This window comes from Saccopteryx leptura, chromosome 3 (assembly GCF_036850995.1).
Source record: "Saccopteryx leptura isolate mSacLep1 chromosome 3, mSacLep1_pri_phased_curated, whole genome shotgun sequence".
Lineage (NCBI taxonomy): Eukaryota > Metazoa > Chordata > Mammalia > Chiroptera > Emballonuridae > Saccopteryx > Saccopteryx leptura.
In genome coordinates this window covers 134778198-134790648 of record NC_089505.1, presented here as the reverse complement: position 1 = coordinate 134790648, position 12451 = coordinate 134778198, and the positions used below count along the sequence as shown (strand labels likewise).

The 12451-nt window shown below is 40.6% G+C and overlaps 1 protein-coding gene across 9 annotated transcripts in view; it reads right to left on the bottom strand.

Annotated features, from left to right (window-relative positions):
• NFIA (nuclear factor I A) overlaps window positions 1-9202 on the bottom strand; it is a 383075-nt gene extending 373873 nt beyond the window's left edge. For 3 of the 9 annotated variants that reach the window (XM_066376425.1, XM_066376429.1, XM_066376434.1), the window contains exons 1-2: window positions 8778-9200; window positions 2942-3473 (exon numbers count right to left, since the gene is read on the bottom strand). In XM_066376425.1, coding sequence (XP_066232522.1) covers window positions 2942-3473; window positions 8778-8804 — 559 coding nt within the window. In that variant the 5' untranslated portion in view covers window positions 8805-9200. Of the gene's footprint in view, window positions 1-2941; window positions 3474-8777 lie in introns of all 9 variants that reach the window. The other 6 variants (XM_066376430.1, XM_066376431.1, XM_066376428.1 and 3 more) reach the window with 4 other exon arrangements.
• Window positions 9203-12451: the final 3249 nt, after the last annotated feature.

Genomic DNA, 12451 nt, shown 5'->3' with positions numbered 1-12451 from the left:
CTCCAAGTTGTCATATGATACATGGGGAAGGACGACTCAAATAGAGACCAAACTAAGGGCATAAAATGATTTTACTCTTTTATACTTTTAACAAGACGAAATCCTCAGGCTTTAGGAATCACTCCAATTTCATTATACTTGTTACTGTTTTATCAGTCACAAAATTCACACAGTTTGATTGCCACTAGATTTAGAGAAAAAAAATTAAAATGTAATATATGTATTGTATTTTAGCATCTCAATATGTCTTAGAATAAATCACCTCTGCTTTTAAAAAATGATTGATTCACATTAGCTTCCCGCATTTTACATGAGTGTTCTAAGATTTCAACTTCCTACCAAAGAAGAGGCCGGAGAATAAAGCAATAATTGTTGCACCACACATTTTTAGAAGGAAAAAGAAAAAAGATCTCATTTTTGTGGCCATCTAGGGAAAAAAAAAGAAGACTTAGAGGGAGAAAACAATATATATAACATTTTAAAAGAAATGGGGGGAGGGAGTGTACTATAGGTGAAAAGGCCACAATGGTTTTGGCATGATTCCTGAAGCATGTTTCAGAGTCTCTGCCTCCTGCCAATACTGGCAAGTTCTCAGAACTTTTAAGGAGGTAAAAACATTGTTTAGTGTTTACCAATCTTCAGTATTGTAACAGATGCTTGTCAAATCAGTTGTACGTAAGTTGACCAGTCTACCTCATATTTGTATTGGCAGCTTCCCTTCCACGAGTAACAGGTCTCTAAATCTCTTCAATTGAATTTGAAATATTTTCAGACAAAAAGCCCCTAATATTTTCTTTTAGAATCATCGTATTGCGTGCACAGAGAAGCAGCCATTACTGTGCTCTGGTAAAAGCCAATGGCCCAGCACTTGGCTGGCGTTCAGGCCTAACAAGGGATTCTGGGATACATCAGGAAAACCAAACCGAAAGGTAGTCTGATCCATGTTGCTGCCAATAAATCTTTCATAAGCAATAAGGATGCTACCTCTCCTAAGCAACCATCTACATGTCATTTTACCAACATCACCCTTCAAATACTGAAACAACCAGCAACTGTTAGCTCCAGGATTTGGAGCAACAGCACAGAAACCATGTCAACAACGAAACAGAACGCAAGTAATGGCATCTCTTAAATCTAAGGGAAATGTTTACATGTAAAACTTAGAATAGATGCTGCTCACACCGATAAAAATCTAACAGGTATTTCATTTTGATATTACTTTGTAAGGAAGTACACACCATGATGTGCATTACCTGTTAGCACCCTCAATTTCCAATTAGAGCACTCATTATAATTTATAAATTACATACTTTCTAAATATTGAAAAAATTAAACACAACACTTTACAGAGTGCTACCTGAAACCACTTAGAACACTCATACTTTTTTTTTTGCACCCTGCCTTTCCCTATCAGAATCTCCACTTACATATGCAAATAAATTTTCTTTTAATTTTAACATTGCTTTTGCAATACGCAAAACAAAGTAACAACAATAGAATGGAAAAGGGATTAAGAAAGGACTACTTTTTCCTGTTCATAGGTCATTTGAGAGGTGTTGCCTTTTCATTTTCGCCACCCAAATCTGGTTAAGCAACAGGCACTTCTTATAATTAAGTACTATATATTTTCAGACCCCAAATATTTGAAACACTTACAGATCACATCCTCTAAAATACTCATCCATCCCTGCCAACAGAATGCAAATAATGATGTGACATGCTTGCAAAGTTATTTCTCCAGTTCCTCATGTAAGGACAGATGGATAACAAAAGTTCTCTTTCTAAAACATACATTGAGAAAAATAATAGAGAATAAGATTTCAGCTGACTTCTTTAAAAAATAGCTTACATTTTTATAATTAAAAATGTTTTGCAAAGCAGTATAGTGTTGATTTTACAGGTAACATCTTTCTCTCCTTTGTGAAAAAATATGTAATTATATGAACTCCAAAACAATCTGCTGGCTCAAATAACTGCCATGAAGGTAATCTATCAAGACCGATATGTACATATAAAAAGTCAACAAGTTACACAAGATCTGAGCCTTCACATAATACAGTAAGTCTTTTGTCTAAAACAAGATGAAAGCAACAAACTAAAAATGCATTGTTTTATCCAATCCTCAATAGTTTTATCCTGAATGCTACTCTGAACACTGTAATATGCACAGGTAAAACATGCCTTGAAATCAGCTCTGAAACAAATAATTTTACTACAAATCAAAGCAACTCAGTAAACCAATTATCCATATGGATTTCTCGATGCACTCATGAGCACTATATAGGTTGTTTATTTTTAAGGTTAACCTCTCCATCAATAAAAGAGTTGGTTTGTTTTTTCCCTTCGTTTAGAGAACACTAAAAGTTCCTAAACACAAAGCTACAAAGCGTATTAATGTAAATTCTTTTCCCTCATAAATGATCAGCAATTTGATAGTAATCTTACCTCTTCTTAATTAGCAAGGGGTTCAAGAGGCCACAGTAGGTTAAAAACACTCCCAAAAGAAACACAACTAAAAATACTACTTCACTACCAAACCAACTGCTTTTCAACTAGATAACTTGCCAGTTAAAATATACCTTATATTAAAATGTTTCATGAGGCTTCTTTCATCCATCATCAAAAACATGTAATTTAAATATATCACATAACTGACTACCCAACACCTTTGATAACACTACTTGCCAAAAAAAAAAAAAAAAAAAAAAAAAAAAGGTCAACTGAGTGAGAATTCTCTCAAAGCTACACTTTTCCATCTGAATGAAGGTGGCAACTCAGACAGCAGGGCTGTTCTGACTTTGGCCCACCTCTGGCAACCAACACTGTCTGTATGTACATGGCCTGGCACTTAGGGCGTTCAGGAATGGCCCAGCATATACAGAGGTCATCAGGAAAGAAACACGCACAAGAAATTGGAACGACTTCTCACCATCACACTTACCTGCTGCATGCACAAAGTATGCCAAATATAAATCGAGTTCCTTAACAGAAACCCCTATGTGGTGGGGCTGGACACAGAGCCCCGGATTAGAGCACTGCGGGGACTTTACAAGGCGCTCGCCATCAGTACTTTCGAGCGGAATACCTTTAAATAAAATCACCATAACCAGGTCCAACCTCCAGACTTTATCTGCCTGGCGGAGGCAGTCAATTCTTCGCATCTTGCCTTTCTGGTCTGGGTTGGAAAGAACACAACATGGAGGCTTTTTCCCTGTAACTGTAAGCACAAAATCCTCTCGGTACTCGGGTCGAATATCTTTCCGTAACTTGGCCAGAAGTCGAGATGCCCACTTCTGCTTGACCTCTGGTTTTTCACTTAGCAACTCATCCTTTACGGCTCTCTCTTCTTCTTTTGACATACGCTTTTCATGTTTTTTGAAGTATTTTCGTTTTCGGGCCTGAAGGTTGAACCATGTGTAAGCGAACGCTCGGACGTGGGGCAGAAGTGCTTCGATGAAAGGATGAAATTCATCCTAGGGAAATGAACAAAAACAAAAATATGAATACAGTGAAGACAAAAAGAAACAACTTTTCTTCAGATGGTCACCCTCAAAAAAAAATCTTTATTTCACTTGAAATTTGATGCAAGGATTACATTATCAAAATCTTATAATAGAATCCCTATGGGAAGTCCTACAGGAAAAAAAAAGAAACCACCTGTATCATTTCTCACAAATGAGAAAGAAGAAAATTGCCTAAATTTAAAAATGTTTTGGTATATTTACCAAAGTGTCCCAGGTTCTGTTAGGCCTTAGTCGCAAGTCCTTTAGATAGTAACGTTTATCCAAACACTTATAACAATATATAATCTTAAACCTATTCAAGGAAGGAATATCTAATTTTTGCTCCAGCCTTGACCTCACTACTTGTCGTACAGCCAGGGTTCAGCCGCCAGATTGGCAAATCCTAAACATTTAGATGCCAGTCAATGTTTATGGAAGTCTAGGAGCAAAAAATCATCTCCGCGATCAATGAAAATAAAGACTTTCCCCTCTAAAAACACTGCATGTAGAATCCGATCTGTTTCTTAGCCATTTTGGTAACATCTTAATTTTTTTTTTTAAGTATTACAGTTGCACATAAGTATTTTTGGTCAAAAACAGAAAAGTATGTCAGGGACCATATACAAAAGAAAAGATGAGTCTGATATTCATCAGACTAAAATAAAAGATCCATTTCCAAAACATAACTGCTGATACTATGAGAATTAAACAAAAACGGAGGGGAAAGGGAAAAAAACAAAGAAAAGCGTACATGCCAGATAGAAAACAGAATGCGTCACTGTGGCAATAGTGTTGCAACTAAATACATTTAATTTACTGATACCATTGTGAAATGCCTTCAGTATTAATCATCCCTAAAACAGAATAATAATTTAACTTTCGAAAACAGTATTTCAGGTTTTCTCTTGCAGTAAAAAAGAGAGAACCTGGTATATTCAGCATTTATGAGACTCCAGGAAAAGCCTCATGGTAGCTAGCCTCTTAAAATTCAAGGAATTTGAAAATAAAATTGAATTTAAAATATTTAAATTTTTCTTGTTTCATTGAAGATATTTGATTCCTTTGTTTGACATTTTCTTAGTAAATATAAAAAAATTAAATTAAAGAAAAATTAAACAGTAACCTCCAAAAAGGTTTTGAGTACATCTAACTTTTGATTAACCAACCCACACTAATCTTACATAACTTCTCTCAACCGCACAACCCCCCAAAAGATAAATTATTTACTTTCAAATAAATTACTGTAAGAAAAGGAGTTTTTTTAAGGGTACAGGACAGACAAATATTATAAAATGCTTTCTTTTTCAGTTCATAATATTCATCTAAATATAGAAATTGGAAAATATTATTACTATGAAAGCAATTATTAAAATTTTAAATGTTCAAATATAAACTGAGTGGTTAAAATCGGTAAAATATTTTAACAGTGAAGTCTGTTAAAGTATTTTAAATTATAATCAATCATCTAAACACTACATATCCTTGTTTTTTCAAGTATATAATAATATAATCCATAATAAATCATTTCACTAAATGACGTTTATTTTTTCCTCTCTGAACAATTATCAGGATCTGTATATCAAGTTTAGCTTTGCTCTTTCTCAACAAAAGAATCCAAGAAGAAGTCAGCTTTTATAACATGGGAGCATTCTTTAAGTGAAGAAGTAACAGAGAAAAATAAAAGAATTATATTATTCTTTATCAGAAAACCACTAGCATTTCAAAATTTCTAATGTTTGAAAATTTTTTTTATTGCCATACTGAAGAAGAGAGAAATGGAAGGAGGGAGGGCTATTTTCAAGTCACAGTTTATCTAGTAAGGTACATGTCACACTGCAAAACATTTAAACATTACTAAATTCTTAGCTCATCCTTGAAATGCTCTAAAACACATAAACTGGGGGTTTGCAACAGTCTTTCACATTGACAGATTTTATTATATGCACAGGACATGCTAAGGACCAAGGCTGTAATGGCATTATGCAAAGAACTCCTAAAGTCTACCTTAACTACAAAGTGAGCTTCCACCAAAAGGAGGGTATCATTTTAAAGCCTTAGCCTCATTTTATAATGCAAAGAATACAGCTCCAAACAATTCATATTTATGTTAAAATTCTATCTTATTAAAAAACTTTATTAATAATAAATATTTAAATAAACATTCTAACATGGCATTTAAGTGATTAAAGATACTCCCAATACGCTTCTCAAAGAACTGCGTTCATTCGTGTTCAAGAGGACTCTGTTTACCTGCCAACCAAATGCCCACATATCTCATGGTAGAAATCCTTAAATGAGGCCAACTATGTCAACTAATCACTAAGCATAATCTAAGTCCCCAATTTTGCATCAGAAGTATTTACAACTTACTACTCTCCAAAGATTTCAAGAATGTGCCAATAAAAGTGCACAATATTTTGTATAACTTTATTCACATACACAATTAAAGTGCTAGTTATCTTCCTCAACTCACAATTAGAAATATTCCAGGATATCAGACCTAAAGAATATCATTTACTTGTAGGAAATGTCCAGGTATAGCATATTTTAGTTTAAAAAATATAGTATGCCTTTACAAATAATGATGCTGTACATATAGCCATAAGGTATGTAATATTTCAAAATATTCAAGAGAAAACAAAGAATGTTTTAGATATGTACTCGGAGAGAAAGTTACAGGCCACCAATGAAAACAAACCTGAAAACCTGTTTCAAAAGTGACAAGATTTTGAATCAGCACCTTAAACGCTGATCAGTTGGTAAGGAAGCCAAGTTTAAGAACCACAGAATGCTGATATTTCTGGGACTACTCAAAGGTTCACCTATAAATTTCTACTATGTTATCATTCTGTGGCCAGGTACATGATTTGGTTACGTCTATATATTAAAATAAGATGGCTAGCATTTTTCTGATAGTTTATAAAATTGCATACACATATATGGAGTTTATTCTTTCATTTAGAGTACTTTTATCACTGTGCTTACTTACTGGACTTTCTTTAATGACCAATAAGCTACTTAAGTTTTTCTTTTTAAAAACTGGCTCTAAAGCTCTATAAATATTCCAGCAAGTTAAATAAATTGTAAATCAAATTTTAAAAGAAGAAATCATAAAATATATGGCCCTCATTTGCCATAGTGTACATTTTTTTCACAAACTGTTACACTAAGTAAGCATTTCTCTTAGTGGTATTTCTAGAAGAAGGCCTAGTGAATGTATCAATCATACTGCCAAATATGTTAAAAAAAACAACAACAAAACTTTCTTAATGTGGTAATAGCTCACCAATCAAGATAATCTGACTTTGTTAAATACCTAACTATGCCCTGGGCCTACATGTATGCACAGGTAGCCTCCTATATACATCATCCTAAAATATAAATTTATCTTTTGAGAGCTCCCTTCAGAAGACGCTAATGTATCCTATTATTGCAGCATACTGGTATCTACAAGTTCTCTGTGCTGCGAACTTTTGCCAGCTAGAACTTCAGTCTTTGAATCTCAGCATTTTCACTGTAAATCGTAACTCATTCAAATTATCTGACATTTACATCTTATCCATATGCAATTATGAACCCTGCCAGAGTGGTTGGAAAAGTTTCATTCCATACTTCCACAAGTTACTAAAATAGGAACTTTGGAACTTTGTTAGAGAAAAATAAAAAACTTTTACAATAACTAAAAGCAACCTGCTATCCATTATTAATGCTAGGCCTAAATCCCAAACAGACCATTTCAACATAAAAGATGCATTTAAAAGTCTTTTGAGATCAAATACCGGTATTTATACAGTTAGATATTGCAATACGAAGGGATATCATGTGGGAAATAAATCCGGAATCTAGAGAGGAAAGACAAAACTATTGATACTTTTTAGCTTTCCAGAAATTGTTCCGGTTAAACCGTTATCTCCTGCTAAATGAAGGCAAGAAGTGGTAGCAGGTTTTTTTAAGGGAGTGGTGAAGAAACATTTTTTATGAAGCATACAACTTCATGTAGGTGATTAATGCTCAGATCGCAATGTACTAAAACAGTAGGAAGGCTCATGCTTTTTTTTCCAATTCTTTTTTTCAGCGCAAAATCACTTTGACTTCATGCCTTTTAGTCAAAGAAAATAAATAATATATTCAAAGGGGACCAGATTTGGAGCCATGAAGTAGCAATATTTTGCCTGGGGGTGGTGCAGACGAGAGGGATGGAAAGGGAGGGCATGGACAGGAGGGGCGGTGGGGCGAGAGGAGACCCAGGCTTCGACTTGACTCGTTGGGAAAAGTTGCCCCTGTCCTGCTCGCGGAGCGTCCCGACTCGCGCGGTGGCGGCGGTGGCAGTGGCGGGAGGTGGCGGCGTGGAGAGCCGCGTCTGGCCGGGGCCGCCGCTTGGGCTCGCGGCGGGGAGCCCAACTCCGCCCTACGCTTCCCGGCCCGCGGCCCGCGGCCTCCGCCGCTCACCGCCCTGCGCAGCGTGGGCTCGTCCCGGCACCGAAACTTTCACTCGGGAAAGCGACCCGGAGACGACCGACGAGGACGCAGGCTCCACCCGGCCGGTGCGGGGGACGCGCGTCCACGCAGCTCCGCTCCGTGGAGCCCAGGGTGACGGTTCACAGCCTCCCGCCCGCGTCCGAGGGGCGCTGTCCCGGCCGAGGCGGGGGACGCCGGCCCGCGTCCCACCCGCGGCCGGACCCCAAAGGCTGACAAACAATAAACAAAAGTAAGAGTTTCGGGAGGCCGCTGCGGCGCGGGCTCTGGCAGCGGGCCGTGGGCGCGGGGACCCGAGTTCTCCCGCACCCAGGGGTTCCAGTTGCCCCGAGCGTGCGGAGTGTGCGGTGGGCGCCGTCGGCGGCCCCCTCCCCGGGCGCCGCGGAACTACAGGAGCCGGCCTCCCGGCTGCAGAAACGCTGAGTCCAGATTTCAGCGTGTCATGGGCTGCAAGCCGCTGAAACACGTGCGGGGCGCCCGAAAACAACGCCGATCCGCAGTCTATCGCCCCGATATTAATTAACGCATTAATAAGAGGGCGCCATTAGCCATGTGCCCACACAAATGGCCGTGCAAGAGGAATGCACCCGCATGGAAACAAAGTTACTTTCTTAAAGCTGTGTTTCTCCCTCCCCACCCCCACGAGCACACGCGCACACACACGCAGACACGGGCACACACCAAGACACATGCTCCGGGCCCAGCCGGAGCGACGGTCCCGGACACCCCCTGCCCAGCCCCTGCTCGGGCCCCCGCCACCCGCCTCCCCCAACCCTCCGCATCCAAACAGCTGCTTACCTGGGTGAGACAGAGCGGAGAATACATAACTGCCGGGCGGTGGGGTGTGCGTGTGCGTCTGGGTGTGCGGTTTGGAGGTGTGCGTGAGTGCGGGTGAGACAGGAGAAAGAGGGAGAGAGGAAGAGAGAGAGAGAGAGAAGGGGGGAGAAAAAAAATCAAGCCTGCTTCTTGCGTTCACATTTCCAACTCGGCTCAACTGCAGCCAGCCAGCGCTATTGCCGCTCCATGAGCTGAACTTTAACCCCGCCTAGAGTTTCCCTACACTCCACTATACATGTCTACTGTACGCGGGCGTTAAAGGCATAGCGCACCCTTTCCCGCTCCCGCGCCCGCCCGGCCGGGTGCCCGCGAGCTGCCCGCGCGCCCGCCTCTGCCTCCGCTCTGCACCGCACCGCACAGCCGCCGCCCGCTCGCGCCGCCGCCGGGGGCGGGGGGGGGTGCGTGAGGGAGGGGGCGGCTGCGGCGCCGCGCGGCCAGCCGGGTTTGAGTCTCCACGGCCGCTCGCGCTCGCTAGCTCGCTCCCTCTCTGGCTCCCTGGCTTGCTGGCTCTCCCGTCCCACTGCCCCCCGCCCCCCCCCCGCCCCCCAGTCCAAGCTCAGCGCATTACTGGGTAACGCAGTGAGGAGCAGTTACAGTCTGTACTCCCGGGCAGCTATAGGCTGCCACAGGATGTGCTTAAGCAAACAAAACTACTTTTCCTCATCCCCATCCCCCAACTCCCGCCGCAGACCTTCGCGGACCTCGGGGGAGGACTTGGGCAACTTTGCCAGGTGGCCGGGGACCCCCAAGTTCGCGGCGTGGGCACGGAGAGAACCTGAGACAAGGCCTGGGGGCCAATTTGCATGTATGCAAATTTTTTATTTATTTATTTTTAGTCGGACCTCCTAGGTAACTTTTTTCCCCCCCTCTGAAATGCGGTACGGCTCGAAAGCATTATAATCTCTCCAAGGAAGCTTTCTGTGGGAATAGATCGTCTGCAGAGGTAATTATGCACAAAATCATGCAAACTTTGTGCAGCTTCAGTCCGATGGCATTCAGGAACCGGGGTGGTAGAGAAATATTTCACACAGAAGATTCACCGGATTTGGGGGGTGGGGGTTGTCTGGAGAAAGAGAGGCGGAGATTAATGAGCGTTCTCCCTCCCAGGACTGTGAAACTAGTGGGTTTGAACACAGACGCCATAGAAAAAGTTCTATCACGTTCAGAAACAACAGTGGTTTAGCTGTGACATCTTTTTCTTTTTAGGAAAAAAAAATGTTAGAGCGATGTCCCCTTCGGGTACACAAACGCGTGCCCAGAACTGGACACAAGCTATCATTACCGTCCCTTTGGGACACCTCTAGAAGGGTGCCTTTTAAAAATCCCCTCTTTTTCCCTCCCTCAGGTAATAGTTCTTAAAATGGAAAAGAGCTTCCTGCAATTATTTTAGGTTTGCTAAAGTATTGTTTTGGCAGAAAAAGGGGTTGGTTTTTAGGGTTTGGCAAATTGCCAATAAGCCTGCTTTTCCAGTTTTTTTTTTTTTTTTAACCTCATATTTTTTCTCTAGGTTCTCCTCCCTACAAAGGGAAAAAAATACCTCCTTCATCCAAACCCCCAACCCGTCTCTTCCTCCTCATCTCTCTCTCTCTCTCTCTCTCTCTCTCTCTCTCTCTCTGGTTTGTAGCCTGCTACATTTGCAAATCATTCTAAAAAATCCAAAAGGAAAGATGAATGTATCACGTTTAAAGACACTGACACACAGACAAGAAGAATATACACTTGGTAAAGGTTAATATCTTAGCCTCTGAAAAGAGGAAATTCCTGTAGGAATGCTCACTCTACAGGTGAGGGTCAGGTGAGGTGTTAAAGGTCACTCTCATTCAGACTCCATCCACCTCCCCCCCTTTTATAAGTAATGGGCAACAAAAGTATTACTGGGGAAAGCAAAATAAAATCCTCTGAAATATTCTGCATCTGTCTAAAGTTATTTTATGCTTGTTCTTCGTTACTTTATTGCTAAAATAATTCCTGAATGCTCAAGAGACCATTTGCACACTCCTCGATTCTAAATATCCTTGGACATTTCTCAAATTATTTATTAAGGGGTGAGGGGAAATAATGACTTAAACCTTTAATTGTTTTTTCCAAACTAAACAACTGCTTTTTCTTGGTTTCTCTTGGATTTCAGTAGAGGGAAATGTCCTAAAAGCTAAGCGGAGTTACAGAGACAAAATCCCTGGCTACGAAAACCTTTGCTGGGATCTATAACTTCAACACGCTCCAAGTTTCCTCGATAGAAGTTTCTGGCTGACGGTCCCAACATGTAACTGAGGCAAAGTGAGAAGTTATTGTTCAAGTGTGTTTGGGAAGCTGTCTTCCATAGCAGATTAAAATCTTTCTTTTGGTGTATTAAAAGATAGACTTCATATCTGCTTCCAAAATAGCAAAGATTCTTACTTTTAATTGAATCTCAAGAAAAAGAAAAGGTGTTTAAAAAAAAAAAAAGGACTGGCATGTCGCCCTGGTTGAAAAAAGAATGGGGAAAAGTAATTTAATGCTCATATTTCTACTTTAAAAACTTCTTTTGTCGCAGCAGTGGATGTGCCCGCGATTTCCAGCTTTCTGCGGTTAGCAGTATTATCTTAAGTAACTTTTGGCGCCCTTCGTAAGACTTTTGGATATGGGACGATTGTTTGCGCCCTCTAGGCAAGGGCTCGATCCAAGTTCAGCACCAAAGCCCTTCACATCCGCTCCTGCTTTCTCTCCTATCTCCGCCAGCTCCCTCTTCCTCCCCCGCGGGAGGAGGGGGAGGAAGGCGGGGGAAACACTACAAAGCACAGTTCCAATACAGCCTTTGGAAACACGACTGAGAAAAATACAGTAGAAGAGTTACAGTTACAAAAAGGCTTCTGGTAACTTTCTCTCCAACAGGCATAAATTTAAATACACACACAAAGAAACAGATGTTTCTCAAAGGGCAGTCTGGGGGTAAAAACATTTCCAACTCTCTCCCCTCTTCCCAAGTTGCAAAAGTAAACCCTTGTCCAGAGTTCACAAAGATAGTAAGGCACTTGAGAGGGAAAGCAAAGGATAGAGGGAGGGAGGAAGGAAAAGAGAGTAAACAGTATGGGAAAAACAGGTGAAGTAGGAAAACTAGTTTACTACAATCATATAAATGACCCATTGTTAGGAAGGATAAACCCCTTATTGGAAATAACCGCTCCAATCATTTATTTTGCAAGTGCTGGGAGGCTGCCTTGAAATGGGATTGTCTCTGCGCAAAGGAGTCTCCTGTCATGCTCTTGGCTATCCATATTCTTCCTGGCACGGAGCCCAGCCTTGCATTTACTGTGTTTTATTTGGAGAAATGTTACCTTGCCAGTTTCAGTGAAATCCTCTTAGATATATAAATTACGTCAATAAGGTTTCACTTATATGTACATCTCAAATACCTCTCATTTTAGAGGTTACTTAATAGGAAGATCTTATTAATATGATTTAGATTTTAATGCCCAAAGCAGTAAAGGTAAAATTGGGGCTCATAAGTGACAATGCCATTAACTGTAATTCTTATTGAGAGTATCTTTATCACTAGTATTTCCCAACATTTTTCTTCTCCAGTTTTTTTACCTGCTGGTCACTTGTGTGCAGATTTTTTTATATGCTTATATCCCTAAATTGAATCATGTTGCTGA